Source organism: Pezoporus flaviventris, unplaced genomic scaffold, assembly GCF_033815535.1.
Source record: "Pezoporus flaviventris isolate CSIRO_AGI_PZ_B2104156 unplaced genomic scaffold, CSIRO_AGI_Pfla_v1 ptg000005l, whole genome shotgun sequence".
Lineage (NCBI taxonomy): Eukaryota > Metazoa > Chordata > Aves > Psittaciformes > Psittacidae > Pezoporus > Pezoporus flaviventris.
In genome coordinates this window covers 4,970,951-4,997,828 of record NW_026892553.1, presented here as the reverse complement: position 1 = coordinate 4,997,828, position 26,878 = coordinate 4,970,951, and the positions used below count along the sequence as shown (strand labels likewise).

Below are 26,878 nucleotides of genomic sequence, written 5' to 3'. Positions count from 1 at the left end.
CCCATGGCAGGGGGGTTGGAACTGGATGATCTTAAGGTCCTTTCCAACCCTAACTATTCTATGATTCTAAAACATCATATGGTTGTCCGCTTCACCTGGCCTCAGGCATGTTCCCAGTGCTGAGTTCACATCACCTCTCCTTTCAGCTGCACAGTGAATGATAAAGCCAAGATCCCATATTTTTTCCACAGCAATATTTTCATGTCCTGAATCACCTTTCAGATAAGTTGTGTCTGAGGCCTTTGAGAGGTGTGGAGAACTTAATTTGGAGCCACATAAGCCAGCAGCGTTGCTGCACTTAGAGAAGTGATGTTTCTGTCAGTGTACGCTGCTTTTCCAGTGAATATTGCGTCCTCCAACTTGGCGAGGAAGCGGCCCAGTGCTGTGTGCGGGCTGTGACCCGCAGGGTCAGCCCGAGCCCCGGAGAGGCACCGACACCCGGGTTTGGCCCAGCGGCCACGCAGGAAGCGCCCGCCCGAGGCTCCCATTACCGCTCGCTGCTCAGTCCCCGTCGCTTCCCTCCGCCGTCACGTGTCCCGCGCTCCTGTCACATGAGAGGGCGGGGCCAGGCGCGCCGCGGATCACGTGACGGCCGGCCCGGGCGGGGCAAGGTGCCAGGCGGGACCCCGGCTCAGCGAGGAGCGGGCGGCGCTGCGGTGAGTGCGGAGTGGGGCCTGCGGTGGGGCGGGGGGAGCGGGGAGCGGGGAGCGGGGAGCGCAGGGCTGAGCTGAGCGGGCCTTCCCTTAGCGACCCCCGCGGCAGCACCTTGGGCTGTTGTCGGGGTCTGCCGCCCGCAGGGGTGGGGTTAGAGCTCCCCCCGCACTGAGGCTGCGCGGCTCTTCCCGGGGGTGACTCGGCGTGTCGGGAGCAGAGCGAGGGAGGGCTCCGGGTCCGGAGCACGGCTGTGAGCCCGCAGCGGCGTTTCCTGCTCTGCCGCTCCTGCCGCCTTCGTGGTGTTTTCTCCAGTGCTGGGCACGCAGGGATGGCAGGGAGCCGCCTCGGCACTCCCGCGGTTCCTTTGGGATGCAGCCGGTGCCGGCGGGCTGGGTAGTATCAAACGGGAGTCAAAAGGAAGCGCAATAGGCTGGTTTTATCAGCGGGCATCCACACGCCAGGTCTCGTCGCTTCTTGGTATACAGTTAAGTGTGCACGGGCTTGGAAACGCACCTCTTTTACTGTCGGAGGTCTTCGGAGAAAGACCTGGGATGGGTTGGAATGCGCAAGTTACAGAGCCTCTTAAAAACATAGTGCGACTATTCTGGAGAAGGGCAAAGAGTTGTTCATGATGCTTTGGGCTAAAATCTCATGGAAATGAGCAAGAGCAAACCCACCTTAACTATTGCCTCTCTGTATCCCGATTGTATTGTGTGTATTACAGTGTACCGTGTGAGCACAAACACCATTTGATTAGAAATCGATGATTAGAGTGATTGTTGTAGATGAAAGACCTGAAGCTTTTTCCTTTCCCAGCTGGTTAACCAGGAAAGTAAAAGCCAGTGTTACATATCATTTACTGCTGTTTTCACTTGTATATACATCCTACATTGTTCTGCCTTGTGTTTTGAGACTAAGCTCAACACTGAGGTGCCTCCGTTGCTGTAGTGTGCTCAGGTAAGTAGGCTTTATAAATTATAGTCTGTTCTTAATACTTGGCTGTGATTCTTCCAGGGGAGAGTTTATGTCTTCCTAAAATTTGACTTGAAGAGGTGGTGAAAGGACATGAGAGGAACTCTTAACAAAGCCTTTTACTTGTTCAGGTATTACAAAGCTCGATAGAAGTGCAGAAGAATGTTTCCAATGTGTGCTTTTCATCCAGCTTGTATAGAAATAAGGTCCCTCAAAGTAAGTTCCATGGTGTGCTGACTGAGCAAGACTTGTTAAAGTCTTGAGCAACAGGAATTGCAGCCTCGAGTATCACGAGGCTGTGTGCGCATTATTAGAGATGTGCAGTTTCTTCCTCAATCGTTAAGCCTCATACTTCTAATCAGACTTTCAAATATATCTGCTAATGAGCAGAGTAAAACCATGGACCTGCAACCCATTCTCCAGCCCAAGGATGGGATGATACAGCTTTTTCCTTTCATGCTGTCCTTTGTTCCTTTTCTTAGGTCTCTACAGACTTAGGGGAAGATACAGTTTTCCAGCTAATGTAATTATTTACAGCAGCAGAAAGATAAGTTACTAAAGTGAGCTATAAAGTAGGACTTGGCCATTTAGAAATTTAATAAACTCTAAAGGTTGTAGTTAAATCGGACAGGTTCTGTTTCTGGCATTTGTGGGTTTTGCCTGGCTTTGACCTCTTTCAGTAGCTATAAGTCCAAGCTATTGACGTATAGAAAACTGGGGGGAAAACTGAAGGTGTGTGTGTAGCCAGAAACACTGTGAGCTTCCCAGTTATACAGTCATAGAATGGTTTGGGTTGGAAGGGACCTTCAAAGCTCATCTTGTCCAGCCCCTGCAGTGAGCAGGGATATCTTCAAGTAGATCAGGTTGCTCAGAACCACATCCAGCCTGGCCTGGAATGTCTCCAGGGATGGAGCATCCACCACCTCTCTGAGCAACCCGTGACAGTGTTTTACCACCCTCCTTATAAAGCACTTCTTACGTGTCCTTACTGCTCCTAGAACAGGCATGGAGCATGTTTGTGGTACCTTGGTTAGCTTGGATCCTAGAAGCACGAAAGTGGTGTTTTGTGGAGTAAAGAGAGTCTGGGTTTTACCAGTGTTATAACTTCCTCTTTGCATTGCTCATATTTTCTTTCTTCCTTTTTTTGTTGTGATAGTGAGAGGTTGTGAATGACAGCTTTGTCTTCATCAAGCCTTGTCTTGCTTCAGATATTTTACTCAAAGACTCCTGTTAGAACATAAGTTGCTTAAAGGGATGAATTTGAGTTTCTCAGTTGTTTTATGCTTGGTCACTGTTGAGTTTTCCTTTGCACAGGAAGAAACTGCAGTTGGAAGTAGAAATTGTTTCATTTTCTGTTACATCATTCACTTCATAGAAACACTAGTTGACTTTCTTCAAGGAAATTAGATGTTTGGATTTTAAGCTGCACACAGGCAACCCAAGCCTGTGTTAAGCCTAAAATTGGACCTGGAAGAAACAATACAAAGACTTTACGTCTATTCCCAAATATTGGTTTTGGTTTAATTATCCTTTATAGCCTCTTTCTCTGTTGCTGAGTGTTGATTCTCTGCACGTAGCCTGCCATGCTCGGTTCTGCAGAGCCAGGTTATTGCTAGGGCTCTGCTGCTTGATGGTGTTAATGTACAAACAAGGAAGCGCTGCTGCCTTGTGTACTGCAAAACAAGGTGAAAGTAATGAAAGGGAGTAAATTGTGTATGAGAGGATACAGAAAGCTTATACAAAGCTCGTTCAAAGTCTAAGTTCTTTGTCAAGTGAAGCCATTGTAGACGATATTCCAAAACAGCAGTAGTTGAATTGAAGCCTTTTGTTTTCTTGTATTCCAAATAGACAACTGGGAGATTAAAGGGGGGAGGACGGCTGCCACCTGTTTGCATCATCAAATCCTAAAATTCTTTACTAGTTGAGGACGAAGGTGGTTTATAGATGGAGCAATGCAATGGTTAAGAATAAAACCATTGTTGTTCCCTAAAACAGCGTGTGATCCATAACTTAGCGTCTTACTTTAAAGAACATGTCCATAACTTTGAATTACAAGTTATTTATTAGCAGTCATTTGCCTTCATAGTCGGTGGTAACAAAGATCTTCAGTGTCGACTTATCAAATACATGTTGTCACTTAGAAAAATCTTCTGATATCTAGAAGTTTTGGATTTTGTTGATTGTTTCAGCTGCATCCTTCCAGAACCATTACTGTGCCTTCTACAATGAGGTTCCCTTTGGGTTAATGCATATATATGCATTATAATCTATGTATTGTTTTAATGGGTGGAGAAAGCAAACAAGAGATACATAGTGATTGATGGCAAGAGTGAGGAAATGGGGTGTTCCAAGTTCAAGCCGTTACTGTGGTATACACAGGTTGTTACACAGCCTCATGCAGATCTTCTGACTTCTGCATCCATTTTCATGTGAACTTGGTGAAATATTAACACATATAAGGAGAACTAGGATGATATTGTCAATGTGTGTACACCTCTTGCGTGCATTTAGCCTAACTTATTGGTGTAACAAATACTTTTCAGGCTGCTTAGTCATGAGTTTTTCTTACTTTAATGTTGTCGGGAGGAGGAAATTATGACAGAGTTCTTTTAAGCTTTAGCCAAAGTATTTCTACCAGGAAGCACTGTGAGGGAGGCAGAGCAGTAGGAATGAAATGGAATATAACAAAGTAGAACACTGTCTCAGATGTAACCATGTATTAGCTTTTAAATGTAAACCCTTGTCCTGGGAATTCTGTAAGGGGAGGAAAAAGGATATACATAGACTTACAGGTGCTGTGTATTAACCCTGTACATTACTCTGAGGACAACAGCTCTCTAAAGCATCAGGAGCACTGGAATTCCAAACAACTTGGTCTTCAGAAATCTCAGGCTGTACAGAAAACAGCCTGGTAACTGGTGTGAAGAGGCATCATTGCTCACAAATGGCTCCTTTCCTACCTTTAGATTTGAATGCATCTCAGTTTTTAGACAAGTCTGGGTTTAAAAATGATATGAAAGCTGTTAGCAGTTTACAACAGAGCAAGTAAAATTCAGTGTTTGTCATCTTCTCCACCAACATTGCTGCTAAGCATGCATGTATCATATTGATCCTGTTGTGTCTCTTAACTAAAAGCCAGAGAACAAAAAGAAGAGACAGTGCAATCCAACAGATAAATTCCAGCATGGAAGTTCTGGATTCAGTCCTAGTGCTCTGGGGCCTTGAGGGGAAAAAAGCGAATTCTTCTTCTCCTGGGCCTTTATGCTTTTTGAATGCATGTTTGAGTTAGAGTCTCTTCTAGGAAAAGATTTTTGCTGCAGTGCTTACCCAGTGTCTAATGCCAGGGGGCCTGATCAGTTGCTCCCAGGAGAGCAGTCAGAAGACCTCAGTAACCCAACAAAACCTGATTGAATGGTTGCAGCTTGTTTGGTTTTGATTTATTAATTAAATCCAAACGCAAACAGCAGATGCTGTGTTTTATGTAAAGGAAAGATTGTGTCTGTACAAAGCACATACTTGAAACATAAATGGGATGTTGTATTGATGTAATAGCATTCTAACACGAGTGGTCCTGAATTACTGCAATCACAGTATTTTTGTGCACTTCTATAAATAGCACCCCTCATATTTGAAGTCATTTTACAAACTTTACTTAGTTGATTAGGCCATTAAGGTAGAATAGCTCTAATAATCGCTGTTTGTCTTTCCACATGCTGCCTTCTATGTAGGCAAACACGAGGTTGTGTTAAAAAGGGTGGGAGGGATTGTATGTGAAATGAACAGCACAAGGGCAAGGAGACAGGCTCAGAAAATGGAGGAAATAGTTTGTCCATAACAAACTATAACAATAGATGTTAAAAAAGCGCCCAAGTATAAATATGTTATTTTTACATATATAATTAGATAAATCTTTTATGTATTGGTGGGCATTCAGTAGCAGTGCTGGTGGCTGCTGTAATCATTTCAATGGCACCAGTTCACCATTTTACATGTGTGGCTGCTGTTAGGTTGACATATGACTTTAAGAAAAGACTTCAGTGCTGTTTCCTGGAACAACAGATATTATTGTACTGTAGCTTGAGTCTTGTACACCAAAGAGCAGGGAAGATAGCCTGGAGCTCAGCAGACTCTGGCTGATATACAGCTATAGCCAACTCTCATCCAAGGCAACACCTTACTAGGCTTTGATTGTTTGTAGATAGCAGCTCACAGCCTCACTTTGTGCTTACTTTATATTTATTGTCAAAACAGAGTAATAGTGCAGCTGTCAGGGTAGTTCCCAGTTGGTCATGTACCTGAAGTGCATTTAAATTCCCTTTTATTCAGACCTTACTAGAGGACAGATTGATTCTGTCTGTGATAGACTCTTGTGTGTCATTTTAGTTTGCTGTACGTGCACGTCTGTGCTCATGAAGCACACTGTACGTCAGGTGCTTTTTGAAGCTTTAGTTGTACTTCAGCCTTGTGGAATATCCCTTGCTCTGTGAGTGCAATTACAGTAATGTCTTTGTTTGCTCTGTATGGACTGAGCATTCCTTATGGAAGAGCTGAGGTAAGCGGTAAGGAAAGTATGAAAGTATGTCTTTTCTTGGGTAGCTTTATAGTGGTTTTAAAACTGCCTTGTACCTCTGAGTGTGCAGATGAGCCTGAGAAAGGACCCACCATATGAAGTGAGCTTAAAGTAATCCTCTTCTGGTTCTGCTGGGAGTTAAATTCTCCCACAGGTTAGTGGCTAACAGAAATCTGCTCTGTGATCCTGGCTCTTCACACGCACTGCAATTAAAGGGAAAAAATATGTTTTTCATCTATTGAGGATTTCACTGATTCAGAGGTTTATACTGTCTTGACTTGATGATGAGGCTGCAGTGTTGGGGTTTGTGCATCAGGGAGGTAAACCCGTTTCTGTGATGAAACATCCTTGTATTCTTACAGGGTTTATAGCATGTCTCAAAGTGAAACCAGAAACGTTCAGACCTTCTGTAATCGGGAACAGTTATGAAACATCACCAAGGGGCAAGAAAATGAATTTTGTCAAACACTGTTAATAGTTCATGTCATTTACTTTTCCAAGATAAGTCCCCATGGTAAAAAACCATGTTCAGCATGTGCCACTCAGTTAAACATCAAAGCCTGCTGTTGCTTCCACTGTAGCCAGGCATTAAGCATCTGTTAAATTCCTTTTTGGTTTCGGCTTCGATCTTTGTGAAACAATTTAAGAACAAATGTTTTAACTGGTTTTGGCCAACAGCAATGCGAAGACTTGAGTAGAGTTTCACAATGGAGGTGAAATCCATCGTCCTTGGTGTGGAGGGGATGACATGCAATTCCTGTGTTCAGACCATCGAACAGCATGTTGGGAGGTTGAATGGCATCCATAACATCAAAGTAAGTGACACTATCACTATTTCTTACAAAGCTTTGATCATACATGAGAAACCATGGCAAGGTATGCACCAAGGGAAGAAAATATGTGGCAAGATGAGAAGCCGATGGTAGGAGTGCATTAGTGTGTTTCTGGTATAAGAGAAAAGCGAGGGCTCACTTCAGTACAGTGGGAGCTAAGTCATTATCTGCTACTCTTAGGTAATTTTCTGCTTCACAATGAAGTCAGGATCTTGAAGTTACGAGGAGTCAAAAAAGGCAAGAATTAAAACTTAAATAGAATAAATCAAAACCCCTGGAGCTTAGACTGGAGAAAAACAAGCTGTCCTTATCCCTTACACTGAACAAATGTCTGCTTGCTCACAAGCCTCCAAGCCTTTTCTTTCAGACTGATAGTGCACAGAGGTCACTTACACAGGTTGAAAAGCATTTGTGGGCTTGAGGTGTCCAGTTCATCATGTGGTAGTTGATTTACCATGAAAAATAAAGCTGCTTTTGTTGTGGTTCATGAAATAAGAGGAGCAGGTAGTGCGGGTGACAAAGGAGTCTAGCCAGCTCTTTCAAGCATTAGAAGTTTCCTTTCCTTTGTACTGTTTGTGAGGAAATGGGAGAGAAAGAGGAGCAGAACTCTAGTCCTGAACTGTTACCAGAGCTACTTGGTTTGCCCTTAATCCAGACTTCCTTGATCTGATTTGATACCAATATTTTGTTAGTATTTTTTCTATCGTGGGCAAGATACTGCATTGTAGAATATTCCAGGGTGAGCTGATCATTCCTACACAAGCCATCATTTTATAGTAATTTTAAAAAGGGAAGCAATTTAAAAGCTGGGAGATTCCTCTTAGTCTTATGACCTAACTTGTGTTAGGAAGAACAGTCCTAACAGCAGCAGCAACAGAAAATGGCAGAGCTTAATTCCAATATTTACATGACACAGCATTTTTTGTCTCCCTTCAGTATGGAGCTTTAACATGACAGGAGGCTCTGCTCTGACACCAGAACCTTGGATCACTGAGCAGACCGTTTTAGAACTAGGGATACCACTGTTAGCCTTTTTGGCATCGTATGGTCAGAAAAATCGCCAGGTGTCCACAAGCATGAAGTCAAATGAAGGCTTAACACATCTGTAAAATAATAAGCCCTAAATAATCTGACTTTAGAATCCTCCCTTTCTCCCTTATTCCAGCAAAAGATGTAATCTTATCAACCTTGCACTCTTACTGTGCTGAAAATGTGCAGATGACTTGAGATAGGAGAAGGAGGAGAGAGTCCTGCTTTAACTTGCTTGAAGACATTGTACATTTCATAGTGTCCTTTACCTAAGGAATGAAGCAGGTTTTTGAAGGAGAGTATTAAGAATTCCTGTATTCTTAATACAAAATACCTTACCCAAAGGTAAAGACTATTTCTAATCCCACTCTTGACAAGAAAATGTATTACAGAAACTTAGTCTGAGTAGAGCAGGACTCTAAGAAACAGGACTGTAAGAGATCATGCGTAGTCATTGTGCTCATTACAGCAGCAGAACTTCAGTTGAGCCAGATCATTTGTTTTAGAAAAATCTCTGAGAATAGTAAACCAGGGTTTTGTTCAGTGATTATGAATTAGGTCAGCACAGGAGATGAATGTTAGGTGCCTGATACAGACAAACAGAGCTGCATTTAGGCTATTTTGCCTCCAGCTGCTATGAAACCAATAAATGTCCACGTTGCTAATTCTGCTAAGGCAAGTAATTGGGACAAAAATGAAGGAAGGTTGTTTTTACAATGGTTTAACTCATCTAATCTAATCATGACTGTGCTCTTTAAGTTGTATCTTTGCCCAGAGGAAAGGTAGAATTGAATGATAATGTGTTTGGCCTCTGGCAGCCATTGGTTTCCCCTTTTGGAAATAGCAATAATTGTATTTGATATATTGTCAGTTGGGAGCAAATTAAATTGAGGGTACAAAGTACCGTCTGATGTGAAAGGTTAACACCAAATCAGGAGGTCTCTGGATCAGCAAAATGTACAGAGGGAGGAAAATCAGGTTCCTTAATGTTTGTCATCTATCGAACGTAGAAACTGAAGTTTGTTCTGTGCGGTCTGGTGCTCTTTATTGCTCAGAGCAAGGTGACAGCCTGTGCCTGAGATGCCTGGAAACTGCACTCCTTTCGCTGCTACTTACATCTGTGCTCTTTGTCAAAGAGTGGTATTTTCCATCCTCGTAGCCTGAGGGTAATTCCTACTAACTGCAGAACTGTGCTTGTGATTATAGTTTTTTCTATTGGGCCCTTTTGCTTTGGGGATTGAATTGGGTTAGTCATCATGATTCAAGAGAGTTTGGCTCTGGAAGTTTCATTAAATGTGTTGATGCTGTCTGGGTGTTGTAAGTAAAAGTGGCCAGACAGACTTGTAAAGGATGCTGAAACGGGGGTGCGGAAGTCTGTTCTTTCTAGCTGTGGTGTGGCACAGATGAGTAGAGGTTACTTTATGGTGGCTGTTGGTGTGGCTTTACTCCTCAAGGTGAGTACTGTTGGATAAAATTACACTGAACAAGTATTGCTAATATATGCAAGTAGAAGGTATCTCTAGTCTCATGCAGGGTATTAAGTTTTCATCCCTCAGTATTGCAATTTGCTAACTTAGTTTGGGTTTTTTTCTCTCACCAGGTATCTCTAGAGGATAAGAATGCAGTCATCATTTATGACTCCAAACTGCAGACTCCAGCAACACTGCAGGAAGCAATATATGACATGGGATTTGATGCTATGTTAGCTGATTCAAATCCACAACCTGTTTTACTTGACACTATTTTTCTTACAATTCCTACTCAGTCGTCTCTAACCTCTAAACAGATCTGTAGCACGCTGCTAAAGAACAAAGGTGTTGTGGATGTTAAAATGTCCTCTGATCAACAAACTGCTGTGGTGACATTCATTCCTTCCATTGCAAATGGCAAGCAGGTTATGCAAATGGTCCCAGGGGTGGATTTAAGTATCTCTGCACCAGAGGTAACGCCTGGAACTTGTGAAAGTTCCAGCTGGTCTCAAGCAAGTAGCCTTGTGCTGCGCCTAAAAGTAGATGGGATGACCTGTCACTCCTGCACCAGCACCATTGAGGGGAAGATTGGCAAATTGCAAGGAATTCAGCGGATTAAAGGTAAACCCTTTGTGTGTTTTTACGTAAACTGGAGTTGATCAACCTGTTCCCCAACAGCATCGTGGAGGTATCTTGAGTTTAATTAGATAGCTTAATGTGACAGTTGCTCTTTGTGGTATCTGATATTTAGTTTCTTGTTTAATTTGGACTAGGAAGTAAGAAAGGGGCCCAAATTGTCGTAAGACTGTTGCTGTTACATGTGTATAAGTATTGGGTGGTTGCTTTGGATCTTGGTGGGGAGCCTGGAGTAGTCATGTTCTGTAGTTTTGTTACCAGTTATTGAAATCTCTAATACCAGAAGTCTTTTTATATTCTAATTAATCCTACTTTATATTTTCTGTTCAATTAAGAATTAATATTGGCATGTATTCAATTGTATCTTAAAGGCAAGAGAAAAATATAAATAGCTTTGGCATAAATGGATTGCCACAGACCCTTGATAAATGAATGAATTTAGTAAGAAATAACAGTGCCATTTGTGAAAATCCTGGGGAAAGAGCAAAAACCTGAGGAAAAGAGGAGTGGAAAATTGTTGTTCTAGTAGACAAAAAAGGTTGAAGAACTGAGTCGTTCGATATTTACCAAACCAATTCAGTCTCCTTTCCATTGCAGTTAGGTTTCTGGCCATTTAAAGCATTCAAAGCTTTTGACAAGATCTGTTGCTCCTGGGGCAATGTGCTGCTTGTGCTTAGGGCAGTAATGCACACTTATTAATTTTCAGTGTCCCTGGACAATCAGGAAGCTGTTGTTGTCTACCAGCCTCATCTGATTACAGCAGAAGAAATAAAGCATCAAATTGAAGCTGCTGGTTTCACAGCATCTTTCAAAAAGCAGCCTAAACCCCTCAAGCTCAGTGCCATTGACTTGGAGAGGCTGAGGAATACTCAGACCAAAGGCTCTGAGACAGCACTGAAAGAAACCTCAAGTATGAATGACACAAAGACAATTGTCTTCAGGATTGATGGCATGCACTGCAGTTCATGTGTCCTCAATATTCAGAGCACCATATCAGCACTCCCATCAGTAACAAGCATATTTGTTTCATTAGAGAAGAAATCTGCTATTATAAACTATAACCCAAACTTAATTAGCATAGAAGTACTGAGAAGAGCCATAGAGGCAGTGTCTCCAGAGACATTTAAAGTCAGCCTTCCTGAGGAGTACGACAGTGTAGCACTTTACCCCACGCTGGTGTCTACACTGCAGTCTCCTCATCCAGTTTTGAAGGATGCCAGCCAGCCACTTACTCAAGTTGTTGTAATAAATATTGAGAGAATGACTTGCAACTCCTGTGTGCAGTCCATTGAGGGAGTCATATCCCAAAAGGCAGGTGTCAAATCCATTCATGTGTCTCTCACAAACCATAATGGGACTATAGAGTACGACCCTCTGCAAACGTGCCCAGAAGACTTGAGATCTGCAATAGAGGATATGGGATTTGATGCATCTTTACCAGGTAATGGCATATTAAACTTTTACATTTAAAAGGATTGTGCAGTTTTGTTTAGAATTTGGTACCACCCAAGATGAAATTTAGTAGTTGGCACATTCTTTGTGCATGCAAAGGAAAGCTTTTTATCTTCACTGTCAATGAGATAATGAAATACGCATGCATGTCCTTTAGTATAGCAGATTAATTAAAAATGATGGAGATACCTGGAAGCAGAGGCATGCACAAATACCATTTTTTGGTCTAAATTTACAGCAGCATGTATTCGTGGCTGGGGCACTGCCAGCTCACCCCTCATTGCTATGGCTGTTCACAATGTCCTGAACTGCAATCTCCTTTTCAGCTCAGCCTTCTCCTGAAGTGCAGCTGGAATCCCACAGAACTGAGCCTTCCTCCCAAGTGTCACCTGCCCATCTTGTGAGACAAGAGACAAAGACAGTATCGAAGTGCTATGTCCAGGTCACAGGAATGACATGCGCTTCATGTGTGGCCAACATTGAGAGAAATCTGAGGAGAGAAGATGGTAAGATACATGTCAGTGTAATCTGTTAAACTTCTGAGTGTTTCTTTTAGGGAATCCATCTAGCTTTGGTACAGCTGTTTTATACAGGTGGGTTGTCGAGAGAAGTGCCATTGCTGCTGTTTCATGGGTGAGAGCATAGGATGATAACAATATGGTATTGCTGCTTTGTGGCTAGAGAAGAATGCCTTTGCAAAAGCAGGAGTTGGAGTGCTCCAAAAAGCATATAAGGATCAAATATAGATCCTTGTGAAACTAAGCTAAGTCTTTTCTACTGGAGGGACATGCCCAAGTTAAAAGCAGAAGCATTATGCCTGTGTTAGAAAGCGAGTTATTAGAGAAGGACTGTAGTAAAACGGATTAAAGAGACAAAGTTAATTTTAGCTCTGCAAGTCAGGACAGCTGTGTCTGTCTTCTGTCAGTGATGATTATATTTGCAAGGACAAAAAGTTGCATAACTGTGATGTAACGAAGAGTTGTTAATACAGACTGTTTTAATTATTGTAATGAAGATGGATGTGTTCCAAGATAACCTGGAATTTAACCTTTTTTTTCATCCTAGAAAATGGATGAATCCAAGTCCTTTTCAGTTGGTGTACAATAGGATTGCACGTTGTTAGAGCTGCCCTTTCTCATACGTGTTCTCTCTTTGAAAAAGGCTTCTAGAAATGGTAAATGCAGATCACAAAAATAGGCAGAACTGTATTTTAGAAGACTCTTTTAAGTAAAACCAGCTAATCTTTTCATGTAGCATAGATTGTCTGTAATTAGACTGTTAAAACCATGCAGCTCATGTGGAGTAATACTTCACCTGCCACACCTGCACTTAAGTCCTTTTGTTGCATTGTTGCTGTATCTTCCAAAATGCTGATGTTTTCCTTTCTCTGTACTTTCCACTGTGGTAGCTTTCTCAATTTCAGTCAATTGCTGCTGTGCCATCCTGCTACTGGAAGTGTACTGGGACTTTTAAACATGATCTGCCATTCACACATTTTGTTTTCTAGGAATACATTCCATACTTGTTGCCCTAATGGCAGGGAAGGCAGAAGTGAGGTATAATCCTGCTGTCATACACCCTTCAGCGATTGCAGACCTCATCCGGGAACTGGGATTTGGAGCTACTGTGATGGAAAACTGTGGTGAAGGAGATGGAATTCTGGAACTTGTTGTAAGCTAATAGTTAAAACCGTCCACCCCTGTCTTTATTACATTTATCTATTGGATGTGCTTTTGTGAGCGTTCACTCCCTAAAGCATTCATTGTATATTAGAGCTTAATTCACAAAGAATAAAGGATAAGAGTACAACAGGTATGTGTCACAAACTCATCCTGTCCTGCAAACTGTGCTGGCTCAGTTCTCCTACACTAAGTCAGAGAGCTGTTCCTGTGGGATTTTTATTACTCTGGTTATTTCAGGAATTCCCTTTTTACTTTTCTGTAGCTGAGTTGAATTCAGTGTAGCCCAAGCTCTGAGCTTCAAGAGCTAGCAGGGCTTTAGCAGAGCTTCATAACCTTGTCTCCTCTATAGTGCTCTCGTCCTTAACTAAAGAGCTCCACCTCATTGCTTCAAACCCCAGAAACATGCAATACGTAATTCAGGATGGTCAGAAGCATTTTCTTTTCCTACTTTTGAAGATGCTTTTACCGAGTAACCTGTGGCTTTGGTAAAGGAAGGAACCTTTATTTTCCAGGTGAGAGGAATGACGTGTGCTTCTTGTGTACACAAAATAGAATCCACCCTCATGAAGACTAATGGTGTTTTATATTGCTCAGTAGCTCTGGCAACCAACAAAGCACACATCAAATATGATCCTGAGATCATAGGTCCTCGAGATGTTATACAAGTGGTAAAGGTAAGTCTGGTGAAGGCACCAAGTCTCGTACGATATTCAGTGTCTTTTGAAAAGTATTCCAGAAACAGGCGGAAAGACTATTAAAGGAAAAAATCTGTGTCTCTCCTTCCATCTGCTACCTTATTAGTGCAGGGCTCTGCAGATAATATGTATCCTAGCTCAGAAGCAACACTCTGTTACAACTTTACCTAAGCTTTTATACAGAAATACTATTAAAGCCAGGCTATAGTAGATTTGAAGATACCAGTTATGGATGCGCTTTATTTCTCTGCAAACCCATGAGTACTGTAGCAGGAGAGATGAAACTGAGATAAATTTCATGGCTTTCTCCTTCAATTTCTCTACAACTGTGCCTCAGGAAAAACCGTTTTGAAACCCCACATTTTAGAATAGCATTTTAGTGTTCTAGAAAGGCAGATTTCTACATCAAATTGCTTTTCTGTCTTAGCAAGGTAAATAAAACCAGTAACAATTGTATTAGAGATAGTAATACTGTAAGTATAAGGCTGACACCATCAGTAATCTGACAATAACTTTGTGAGCACAAAGTCTTTAAAAATAGGCTGTTCTCTTTTTTTATTATTATGCTTTTTCCCCTTAGGATTTAGGCTTCACCACTTCCTTAGTCAAAAAAGATAGATCTGCTAGTCATCTAGATCACAAGCAGGAAATAAGGCAGTAAGTATTTCTGAACATAGATTCTTCTTTCTTTAATCAACAGCAAAACTTATATTTTTATGTGACTGTGCAGACTTGCTAAACTGCTACCCATTGGATTGCAAACCAGTTCTGTTTTTCTTTTCAATCTGAGGTGGAAAAGGTCTTTTGTTGTGAGTCTGGTTTTCTGCATCCCTGTCATGGGGCTGATGATCTACATGATGGTGATGGACAGTCAACTTTCAGATGCTCATGCACATCACAACATGAGCAGTGAGGAAATGGAGGCTCTTCACTCCTCAATGGTCCTGGAATACCAGCTCCTACCAGGATTGTCTGTTATGAATTTTCTGTCCTTTCTACTCTGTGTCCCAGTACAGGTAAGTGGGAATATGACAACTCCTACTTCACTGGGCTTAAAACTGACTGTAATTGTGATGGTTCTTTTGAGGTGGTTCTGCTGTGGCCAAAATAAGTGGTTCTAGGGACTGTTGGGGGCAGGCCAGGTAGCGTAGAGGTGCTAGGCAGTATCTGAGGCAGCTTGCCCAGCTGCACTGGTGGGCACAGGGAGGAGCTGGTGGAATGGTGTGGAGGTGGGAAGACTCAGGAGTACTGTGGTAGAGGTCAGAGCCCTTGGCTAGAGCTTGGATTTTTTTCAGGGAGAGATGGAGAAGGCAAATAACACAAATAAAATGGACGTCTCCCTCTCTTATGGAAATGCTGCTGCTGTGTGTTACAAATGTGTGAATATATATAATATATATAAAAATTAGATAATGTTTATAAATGTGTGTATATATATATATAAATGCAACTGATGCTCCTATTACAGATGTTTGGAGGCTGGCACTTCTATATCCAGGCCTACAAAGCAGTGAAGCACAAAACTGCAAACATGGACGTGCTCATTGTACTGGCAACCACCATTGCCTTCGTGTACTCACTTGTTGTTCTTCTAGTTGCAATGGCTGAGAAAGCAAAAGTGAACCCTGTAACTTTCTTCGACACGCCTCCTATGCTGTTTGTGTTCATCTCCTTGGGCCGGTGGCTAGAGCATGTTGCAAAGGTAAGAAAAACAAAAGCCATGGTATCTACAAGCTGCAAGACACTAAGAGTCATTTCAGAATGTTGTGTACCTTAAAACAAGTCCCATGAACAAGCTTTATTAGGTTCTTCTAACCTTCTTTGTTGTAAAATCATCTTCAGTAACTAGTAAAAATATGAAATGGCTTAATATGAGTCTGTCTGAAGAAAGTCTTTTTAATAGGGTAAATTGCAACACACACAGTTGTCATTTACCCCACAATTTCTTTCAATAGCATAGTCAGAAAACCATGAAAATTATTATTCTAGGGTAAAACATCAGAAGCACTGGCAAGACTAATTTCATTACAAGCTACTGAAGCTACTATTGTTACCTTGGGCCCCGATAACGTTCTTTTAAGGTATCTTGCTTTGTCATTTGCTTTTTCTGTTGTTCCTTTTTGTTGTTAATCTGCCTAATTCACAGACAAATGTTACCATTCTGTAGAACTGTGGAGCAAATAACTTCAGATTTTCTGGCAGATTTGCCACGTGTTAATGTTAAAATGCAGAAAGAATAACTCTGTTCTTGTCTGGTTTATTGGAATCTTGCTAAGTTTTGCTGTGATAAGAAAAAAAAGTGGGTTTCACAACTAGAGAGTAACTAAAATGATGATAAAATAATGATAGCACTCTTTAAAATGGCCTTTCTTCTGGCAATTTTTATATACACTTACCATGTCAACCAGTGGGATTATGCTTTGTGTGTAGTGACAGCTGGTTTTGCCTGGTAACTTCAGTTGACAGTCTCTTACTAAAACACTATACATCATTCTAGTGAAGAGCAAGTTGATGTTGAACTGGTTCAACGAGGTGATGTTGTCAAAGTGATCCCAGGAGGCAAATTCCCAGTGGATGGTCGTGTTATTGAAGGGCACTCCATGGTAGATGAATCTCTTATCACAGGTAAGCTTATGCTTTTTGCCAGTGTAAAAATGTCTTTCTTTAAACTAATCTAGAGAAGGGAAGTTGAAACTGATGTTCTCACTCCTCTAATTGCATGCTAGGAGTTGGTAGCTATGATAATATTCCTGAAAAATATATCTTGGTATCTTTTGTCACCCTTTTTGTAGGTGAAGCGATGCCTGTGACTAAGAAACCTGGCAATACAGTTATTGCAGGTTCTATTAACCAGAATGGATCACTGCTGATTTCAGCAACTCATGTTGGAGCTGATACAACTCTGTCCCAGATCGTTAAACTGGTGGAGGAGGCTCAGACCTCAAAGGTATTGTCAACTGAAACATTTAGGTTTTGGCTTATCAGTTGGGCATCAGCATGGCGAATCACTTGAAGAGTGGTTAAGATGGTTTAGATCTGAATTGCAGTTGCATAATGAAGTATCTTGCTGAATAAGGACTTGGATACAATCTACAGCTCCAAGCCTCATCATCTTATTAAGCCAATACATAATTATACAGTGTGGTGTGCCAACTGTGCTGCAAACAGCAGCTCTGATCGTGTCTGTGTCTGAAGGCACAGAGTAAGCGTAATGCTGCAAGAGCTGACATCTTTCTTCTTTCTAGGCTCCTATCCAGCAATTTGCAGACAAACTTAGTGGCTACTTTGTTCCTTGTATTGTGGCTGTCTCTGTGGTTACCCTTTTTGCCTGGATTATAATTGGTTTTGTGGATTTTGAAATAGTAGAAAAATATTTTCTGGTGAGTAAATCTCTTTAAACACCTTTTGAAATGTTTAATAAATAGTTAGCCTGCAAGTCTCTTAGACTGCAGTGGTTCCTTCTCTGAATTATCCTTGCAGGCAGTGGCTGGCTATAGTTATTAGTGTTGTTACATTTTTTTACACCTTACCCCTCCTACATTTATACTTAAAGAGGCTTTTACAGTTGTTGATCAACTCCTGAAAGCTAGTATTAGAAACAAGACATTAATTTAAAATAGTAAATACTTAGCATCAACATTTTCCATTTCCATCCCTTCTCTGTGGGGAACAGAAGCTTCTTGTGCCACAAGCTCCAGTTGTGCATGAAGTTTTGTCAGCGTAGTTCTGTGTTAATTCCTCTTTGAAATCAATGGGATTCACCTTCATTACAGATGCCAGAGGGAGATCAGGACCATCCTAATGTGTACCTTAGGGTTGCTTAGATCATGGATTTCTTGGTTCGTGACTATTTCTGATTAGAAATAATTCATTTGCAAGAAAACAATTTTCATATCCTCTTTCTTTGTTGCTGCATATATTTGTTGATAGAGTATCTTTTACATTACAGCATAAAAGTTATAGCATGTGGTACCTTATTTAGGAAAAAGTCCTATAAATATAACACTTTATGGGTATATGCAGTATAGAACTGAAGTTACTAGTTAATTAGTCCTTTGGTCATTAATTTTAGCTTTTGCATAATTTGCCTGAGCTTAACTTTTTAATATTCATACTTTAGCTTATATTTGCAGATATTTTAGCATCCAAGGCAATGTGTAGTTGCATCCATTGTTCAATTTCTTCTACTACTAAAACTTCTGCCACCAGGGTTACAACAAGAGCATTTCTGCTGCCGAAGTGATAATCCGGTTTGCTTTCCAAGCCTCCATCACAGTCCTGTGCATTGCGTGTCCCTGTTCTCTGGGATTAGCCACTCCCACGGCTGTAATGGTTGGTACTGGAGTAGGAGCCCAGAATGGAATACTGATCAAAGGAGGAGAGCCCCTGGAGATGGCACATAAGGTAAGAAATGTGGGTTACTGTTACAGGAACTCCAAAGGCTGGTGTTGGTGGCATGTTCCCAGTTGCTGCCCGAGCAGATCATCACATGTACACCAGCACATGGCGATAAATGATGCATCACCAACATATGGCAGTGAGTTTAAAATAGGTGGTTTCCCGAGGAAGCTGTGTTCGCTGAATAAAGTCTTCCTGTTTTGCTGCAGGTGAAGGTGGTTGTTTTTGACAAAACTGGTACTATTACTCATGGCACTCCAGAAGTGACACAGGTGAAGTTTCTAGTGGAGGGCAACCAACTACCACATAACAAAATGCTGGCCATAGTGGGGACTGCAGAGAGTAACAGCGAGCATCCTCTTGGAGCAGCAATTACAAAATACTGCAAGAAGGTAAGTTACTTATACAGGAATAGAGTAGTTTGTGTTATGGAAGAACCTCTCTTGCAGCACTTAATGTGTATGAATAGTCTTGAGTTATTTATGAAGTTATTGATATTCATTAGGGAAAGATGAAAATTGTGGAGGCATATAAACCACTTAGTACCATGTTAGAGGCACTGGATGTTCAAACTTACGTTTTGATGATTGAATATTTCTCTGCTCCTGTCAGTGTTAGTTTGACTGCACTTTATTTTGAGGGGGCTCTAAATGCAGAATGCTTTTTATCTTTTAAAACTGTCTCAGCTTACATCCTTTTTCTTTAGGAACTGGACGCGGAAACCCTTGGGACATGTACAGACTTTCAGGTAGTCCCAGGCTGCGGCATTAGTTGTAAAGTCACCAATATTGAAGGGTTACTCTACAGGAAAGATAAAATGGTTGAAGAAAACAATATTAAAAACGTGACGCTGGTGAAAATTGAGGAAAACGTGGAGGAATCGGTGCAGCCTGCTTTGATTATCGATGCTGAGCTACCAGGTAAGCTAACGCTGGCTTATAGAGTAAAGTGAATAATTCTTCCTCTTTTCTTCAGGATCCTTAAGAATCATTTTTTTCTGCCCTGGAGAACTGGGCTTGCATCAAGGCACACGTGAAGTAGTTGGTCACCAGTGATTTTCATGGTCGCACATCACTCGAGACATTTTAATTACGTTTTGAAGTTTCACGTTGAATATGGGGCTAGGAGATCCATTGCAGTTGTCTTTCAGCTTCTTCTGTTTTTACTTTGCTTCATCCTAAATTAGCATTTGCTAGCCAAAATCGTGTATATTTGCAGAACTGACTGTTTTTTTTCAATCCAGAACAGTTTGTTGTTTAGGTCTTTTTTATCTATTGGGCTGCTAAATATAAATTCGAAGCACTGAGAAAGGGACTTGGTCCTTTACTGTCCTTTGACCTGTGATTCTTGGTCCACTAACATGGTAACTTCCCATTACTGAAGAAATGTTAGTGTTTTTCTTGCCAAGGACTCATGAAAAGACTCATGGGGCAGAAAGTATTGAGAAAAATAGACTCTGTTTAGATTATCTGTAATGATATTTCAGTGCGTACTGGGAGAACCTGGACAGGATTAGCTGGAGGGAAGCTTCCTCGTTATCTATATGATGATAGGATTGCATTTTCTTCCTTCAGCTACTAGGACTTCTCAGAAATACTGTGTTCTCATTGGGAACCGGGAATGGATGAGCAGAAACGGCCTCGTTGTTAAAAATGAAGTGGATAAAGCCATGATGGAACATGAGCGGAGAGGTCGCACAGCAGTTCTAGCAGCTGTTGATGGTAAGTTCAGTGCTGTTTCTTTTTATCCAGAGGTTGATTTGACACCATTTGAACAGAAAGTAGTAAGCAGTAACATCATAGAAGTTACACCTGAAGCAGAATAATAGGAGGTAAAGAAATCATTAGCTAGTTTTATAAAACCCTCATATGTGAGACTTCTTCCTGCCTTTCTTAGTTGACAGGAGAGTTTCACATAGTCACAGAACCGCAGCCTGGTTTGTTTAGGAAAGGGACCTTAAAGCTCGCACAGTTCCAACCCCCTGCCACAGGCAGGGGCACCTTCCACTAGAGCAGGTTGCTCCAAGCCCTGTCCAACCTGGCCTTGAACACTGCCAGGGAAGGGACAGCCGTCTTCTGCCTTCTCTGAGTAACCTGTTCCAATGTCTTGCCACTAGGAATTTTTTCCTAGTGTCTAATAATATTGTTAATATTAATAATTACTATAACATCTTAAATATTAATGTTAACTAATACTTTAAAATGTTTGGGTTGTGTAATTATGTTAATATAATTAGATTCAAATGATAATTAAGTATTAGTTAAAAAATGATGTAAAGACTTCAAAGAGAAGGAGGAAGAAAAGGGATATTTTTGTTGTTGTTGGACAGTCCATGTTCTGTATTGCCTTAAACACTGCTGCCTTGCTACCTGTTCTTGTTCTGCTTTTTACTGTCAATATTACTGCTTCTGGAATGGGTCTTACAGGGGGGAAAAGGATGTTATTGTTTTAGGGTAAAAAAATTACAAACACATTCTGTCCTTTTAGGAGTACTTTGTGGCTTGATAGCTATTGCTGATACTGTGAAACCAGAAGCTGAGCTGGCTGTCTACACTCTGAAGAGTATGGGATTAGAAGTTGTCCTGATGACTGGTGACAACAGCAAAACAGCAAGATCTATTGCCTCTCAGGTAAGCTGTTACACACATGCTTGGGTTTGCAGCTTGCTACAGACCACTCACAGGAAGCATGTTGTGTCATGGTGTCACTTGTGGCTGGCTTACAACTGGGCTGTTGTGAAAAATGGTAGTGTAAACACATTCAGAGTAAGGGGGGAGGGGAACAAAAGAAGCCTTTTTGAATGGAAGCAGCATCAACTTGGGATTCAGAGCTATTTTCATATTAAATGGGTTTGGTACTTAGCTCATGAGTGATAATGTGGGTTTTGACCTTGCTATTAAAGGTAGAAGCTTTGATAGCAAGTAGGAATGCTGCAAGACAGGTTTGTGTTTTCTCTCTCTTCAGGTTGGCATCACCAAAGTGTTCGCAGAGGTTCTTCCCTCCCACAAAGTAGCCAAAGTGAAACAGTTGCAAGACGAAGGAAAGCGGGTGGCCATGGTTGGAGATGGCATCAATGACTCCCCAGCTCTTGCTATGGCCAATGTGGGAATTGCTATTGGCACGGGTACTGATGTAGCCATTGAGGCAGCTGATGTGGTCCTAATTAGGGTAAGAAATGAGTGCTTCATTAAAATGAGATGAGAGGTGTTAGAAGGCCCAGGATGTCTTGAATGGTTCAGACACTGCTGGCATGTATGGCCTTCCTAAGCCAGGAGAACTGGAGCAGAATTTGCCTTAGTCATGTTTGTTTACGATAGTGATACTTATCCTATGAAAGAAACTTCCCCATTTTCTGGGCATTGGGCACAGAATCTGGGGGTAATTAAAGTTTGAGAGTGGGCAGAGGAGGAAAAAGTGACCTTTGACGAATATAAATTACATTTCAGCAACATACCACAGTACCTCCAAGGGCTATAGTCACTGCTTCCTGCATATCAACAACCAACCCCTTGACAGAAATAGTGGTCAGTGTCTAGAGCTGAAATGTGCAGTGCTGTGTGTTACTGGATTACAGTGACATCTGGAATAAGGTTGGGGCTGATTCTGTGGGCTCTATGTGGACAAACTAGAGCAGCATAAATACTTACTACATATAGTCTGTTACATCCAATGTATGGTAGTTAGCTTGAGAGTATGATGGTATGATAATTACATGTATACTTTTTTTTATCTCTTTGACCTCTCTTAACATATTAACTTGCAGGATGACTTGATGGATGTAGTAGCAAGTATAGATCTGTCAAGGAAAACTGTGAAAAGGATCCGGATCAACTTTGTCTTTGCTCTAATTTATAATCTCATTGGAGTTCCCATAGCTGCTGGTATGTGAATGCTTCCCTGCAGTAAAATAAGGTTGTGCTAAGTGAGCAGAAGATGGCAGTGATTTACTGTTGTGTGGAAGAGTGCATTATCTATTTCTGACTGTCAATAAGTGTAGAGTTCTCTGCCTGAGGGTGTTGCAGGGGTATACCTGTGAACTGTCCTCCCACGTTATGGCTATTTATTAACATATAGAAATACAACTAAAATTAGACAGTCTGTGTGAAATTGTGTATATTAATATATGAATAATGCTGTTCCTGCTCTGAACTTATTTTCTAGGTGTTTTCCTTCCCATTGGTTTGGTTTTGCAGCCCTGGATGGGATCTGCAGCCATGGCTGCCTCCTCTGTTTCTGTTGTACTTTCTTCTCTGCTGTTAAAGATGTGAGTATGAACATTCTGTGGTTTGCAGTTTGGATTCGAAGCTCAGGTCTTTGACTAAGAATGGCACAAAAATAAGCATGGGACTGTGACAGAACAGTTCATGCAGGTCTGTGTTCAGCATCAAAAGGAGTCAGTTGGTCCAAAGTGCTTCAGACAGTAGTGTTTGAAAATGTCATTTCTCATGTGAAGAGAAATGCACAAGTCAGAAGTGTGTTCACAACAGAGAACTTCTTAGTGGCCTTTGTCAGGATACTCTGGTTTCTGAAACAATGCAGCTGTGAACACCACACTGACAGAGGATTGTTGTACTAAGTAAATCAAGCTGCTGCATTTGTCATTGTGTTGCTGTTTCTTACTCTGCAGTTAGAAGTAGTGTAGCACTGTGATATCTTGTATTATTTACTTGACACAAGTTCTCGGAAGGAGAGCAGAAGAGTTGGTAAGTGACAGCTGCAGCAGTCCACTCTCAGTAGATGCATTTTCCAGTATGTTTTGCAGATGCTCAGCACCACTTAAGCAGTTAAATACTGAGTGATGTGCATCAGCTTTACCTGTTCTGTGTCCTGGCCAAAAAGCACAGAATTAGCCTCTGGTTGGGTAGTAGCCTTAAAATCTGAAACTTTCATCACTGTATAATAGATTGAATTATAAATGTCTCTGGCTGGTGCATGATCATAGCATGTAGAGTAGTTACTTTCCATATTTTGGTGTACTTTTCTTCAACCTGAGCTAAATCTGGTATCTTCTGTTTTTTCCTTCCTCAGGTACCAGAAACCAAGTCCTGAGAAACTTGAGTTCCGGGCCCGTGGCCAAATGAGACACAAGAGCCCATCGGAAATCAGTGTCCACATTGGAATTGATGAGACTGGGACAGGCTCACCTAAACTGAGTTTAATGGATCGAATCATCAACTACAGTAGAGCCTCTATAAACTCTCTCTTTTCAGACAAGCGTTCAGTGAACAGTGTAGTTCTTAGTGAACCAGATAAGCATTCACTTTTGGTAGGAGATTTTGGAGAAGATGATGACACAGCATTGTGAAGGACTTGCCCCTTTCCTCCCACCCCTGCCAAGCGAAAAACCCCTGAAGCAAAATGGAAAACCAACAGAGACATCTGCCTAGATATCTGTGCATGTACTGATTGTTTCTGAAGGGCTTTTCAGATGTATTTCTTCTTGCAGAAAGCTGGGTTTTTTTCAGTGACTTTCCAGGGTTGTTTCTTTGTTTGGTGGGGTTTGTTAGGTTTTGTTTTCTGTTTTTTAACAGTCAAGTTTAGTACTGTGTTAAAAAAATTACAAATGACTGCATCTGCAAAATGCTGAAGGTTCTGTGTTTGCAGATGGATGTGCCTTACTTCAGAACTTCCAGGACGCCTCTCATTCCCACAGCTTGCCTTCTACCAGGAATGGTTCCTCTCAAATGCCTTTTCTTTAGACATCTGGTTCCAGCTTTTCACACTCCCAGCCTCAAATCATCTCACTGTTTGTGATCTGGATTCCTGCAAGGCAGAGGTAACCGAGAGGTTTGGGGTTTGCTTTGACATCGTACCAGTGTTTAACTCTACACCTGCGTGCCCCAGTACACTCCTGCTACTAAGATTGTCTGCTTGAAGGTTGAATGGGTTGGGAGGTTTGCTCATTTTCAACCTCTCCTAAGCCAAAAAATCCTGCAGTATCTTAATGCAGTATGAATGTGATGTAATATAGCAGAAATGTTTAGCTTTTAAGATGGCAGCAATGTAGTTAGTGCTCGCTACCAGTATCTACTAGCACTCTGTAAGTGAACCAGAATAGACTGCTGTCACCACGGATTGCCTTTAAAATCTTTATAGTTCAGTCTTTGCAGATATGACACCATCAAAGAATTAATTATATCAGATACTCCACTAACAGCAATTGCTTGTAAAGGTACTGAGTGTATTTATACTAGGAATGGTCCAGAATCTACTCCATAGATCGAGCTAAACCTCCTTTGCTTGGACTGTTTAGATCCAGGCTTTCTGAGTTAAGACAATCTTCATTACCAAAGTATCAGAATGCAGGGTTTGATCATTAAATTATTAATATTAGAAATATTCTCAGTGAGGAAGAGGTGTTCATCACCCAGTTGCTACCTGCCTGTTTATTACTTAATATAGTTTGTTTAAATCTCTACTGAGGTGGCTGTCTGCAGCAATTGCTAGGTTCGGTAATGGTGAATTGCATTACAAAATATAGTTCATGGTGTAAACATGCAATTCTAGTTTGTACTTGTAGAGGAGAAATACTCAGTTTGGAGTACAAAAAGGAGATCTCAGTGTTCTATTTTTTAATCTGAAGTCTGATGTCAGCACATAGATTGTGTATATAAGATCTCATAAGTAAATAGCTTTTGGATTTTATCTGAGAACAGAACAATACCAGTGTATGAAAACAGAAGAGTTGTGCTATGGAATGTGTTTTTAGTAAATCGGTGTGCTTGATATCTTGCAGTGAGGAGAACATCATCATTTGTTGCTGCTACTAGTTTAAGAAACAGCATATTTCTCTTGCAGGTTTTAGGTTCTTAATATCTCTATGTGAATATAGATTATATTTTAAATTGGATTATATTTATCTGTGTCTATATTGTAGTGTTGAGAAATGCTGAGACTGATTACTTGCAAAGTCATTCCATAAGATGATGTTCTCAGTTTTCAGCAGCAAAGTTGTTTCTTACAAACCAGATAGTTACCTGGTCGTACAATGGTGGGTTTTATTCTTAGTGCTCTACAACTATGTTTCCAAAGATTTCTGTTTTCTTCTTTATCCACACTTGTTCTCAGTGGTGTTCTTGGCAAGGTTCTGCAGATGAAAGGGAAATCTCTATGTACTGTTGTCTGGATTATGCTGATGGCTGGTCTTGATCGTGCAGGGAAGACACCAGGTAGATCCAGGCACCCCATGCTTTCAAGAAGGGGGTTTCACTTCTGCAGGTGCTGGTTATGGTTTGTCTAGCATGTAAATGGCAGGCATCATGTTCTTCCTGCAGGAAATAGAGTAGTAATTTAGAGTTAAATTCCTGGTTGGTAGGTAAAGCAGCATGAAGAATTTGTTCAGTTATTTCCAAATGTATTTTTAGACCACTCTGGGTTCTGCCTTTTGTTGTCCAAATTGTAGGTAGGCTGAATGTTTACTGGAATGCTGGTTTCATTGCCAACTTTTTCCCAGTGCAGATGTTTTTCTAGGCTTTTCCATTTTCTCTGAAATCCGGCATTTGTCCATTTACAACAAAATAAGGTTACTTTTCAAAAGCAGGATACTTGATGAGGTGCAAAGATGATTATGGGGGAATAAGGAGCATTAAAATGCTGGCTGAGAGGGAGTGGGATAGCAGCTTGTAAGTGCAGTCAGAGGATCAAACTCAGGAGAGGGGAAATCACTAAGTAAAGACCAGAGTATAAATAAGGTGCTTGTGATCAGTTAAGGCTTCAGTTGAGGTGAAGCTTTTTCACTGTAACAGCTGTTAGTATTGGAGACAGCTTCTGTTAGAGGTAGTGTTGGTAGAAGGCAAAACGCTGTTGCACTTCTGAAAGAGGTTTGTGTTAAGGGATGCCAGGAAAAGCAGTGTCTGGACTTGTCTTTTGAACTTGAATTTAGTACTCAGTGTTTAAGTAATGCATAGCTGATTAAGAAATCCAGAGTCCAGATCTTTGTCCAACACTCCCTGTCCAAAAGTGTGATATTGACTCACAGAATGTTTATCTTGTTCTTAAAATATCATATAAGGTGCTTTATGTTGAAGAACCAAATATTGTTCAGTTTGAATGTACAGTGCAAGTGGAGTAATGTGGGAGCTAAATGTGTTTTCCCAAATGTAAATGTTTTAATATGTAAATAGTTGCTCCTGTTGGAGACAGTTTGGATTCATAAATTGAAATATTACATGGAAACGTGCAGTTTCACATCCAATTGTATTACTGCTTTGTCTGTTTTATTGTTTTCTGTACCTAGCTATTTATAAAACCTGTGCTGTATTTAAAAAACAGAGTATGTATGCTCCAGGCTTTAAAGATTGCTCCTTGAATCTTACCAATAAACTTTTAAAAGAGTAAACACTTGACATTTTATACGAAGAAGAGTGGGAAGCTGACACAACACAACGGAATCAAGAGAGCATTTCTATTTATTAAAACCTGTTTATTTTTTTGCTTAGAACTTCCAAAGGAATGGTTTAAATCTGATAGGTTTTTTAATATTCCATTT

General features: G+C 41.0%; 1 protein-coding gene across 1 annotated transcript; it reads left to right on the top strand.

Annotated features, from left to right (window-relative positions):
* Positions 1 to 639: 639 nt before the first annotated feature.
* ATP7A (ATPase copper transporting alpha) lies at positions 640 to 25,800 on the top strand. Its single transcript, XM_061445771.1, has 23 exons — positions 640 to 656; positions 6,875 to 7,011; positions 9,659 to 10,148; positions 10,870 to 11,604; positions 11,942 to 12,121; positions 13,123 to 13,286; positions 13,810 to 13,971; positions 14,573 to 14,649; positions 14,783 to 15,008; positions 15,461 to 15,694; positions 15,982 to 16,073; positions 16,490 to 16,617; positions 16,785 to 16,939; positions 17,238 to 17,372; positions 18,202 to 18,396; positions 18,600 to 18,782; positions 19,097 to 19,310; positions 19,965 to 20,111; positions 20,878 to 21,020; positions 21,355 to 21,558; positions 22,154 to 22,271; positions 22,552 to 22,654; positions 23,419 to 25,800. Exons 2-23 carry the CDS (start codon positions 6,904 to 6,906, stop codon positions 23,693 to 23,695), a joined length of 4,470 nt encoding a protein of 1,489 aa, XP_061301755.1. The 5' UTR covers positions 640 to 656; positions 6,875 to 6,903; the 3' UTR covers positions 23,696 to 25,800.
* The last annotated feature ends 1,078 nt before the right edge of the window (positions 25,801 to 26,878 follow it).

Bases quoted from the DNA above. Each gene is read 5' to 3' on its own strand.
- ATP7A (XM_061445771.1), top strand. From the start codon at position 6,904: ATGGAGGTGAAATCCATCGTCCTTGGTGTGGAGGGGATGACATGCAAT. The intron at 16,618-16,784 runs GTAAGCTTATGC...CCCTTTTTGTAG, and splicing joins AGATGAATCTCTTATCACAG to GTGAAGCGATGCCTGTGACT. The intron at 22,272-22,551 runs GTATGTGAATGC...CTTATTTTCTAG, and splicing joins TGGAGTTCCCATAGCTGCTG to GTGTTTTCCTTCCCATTGGT.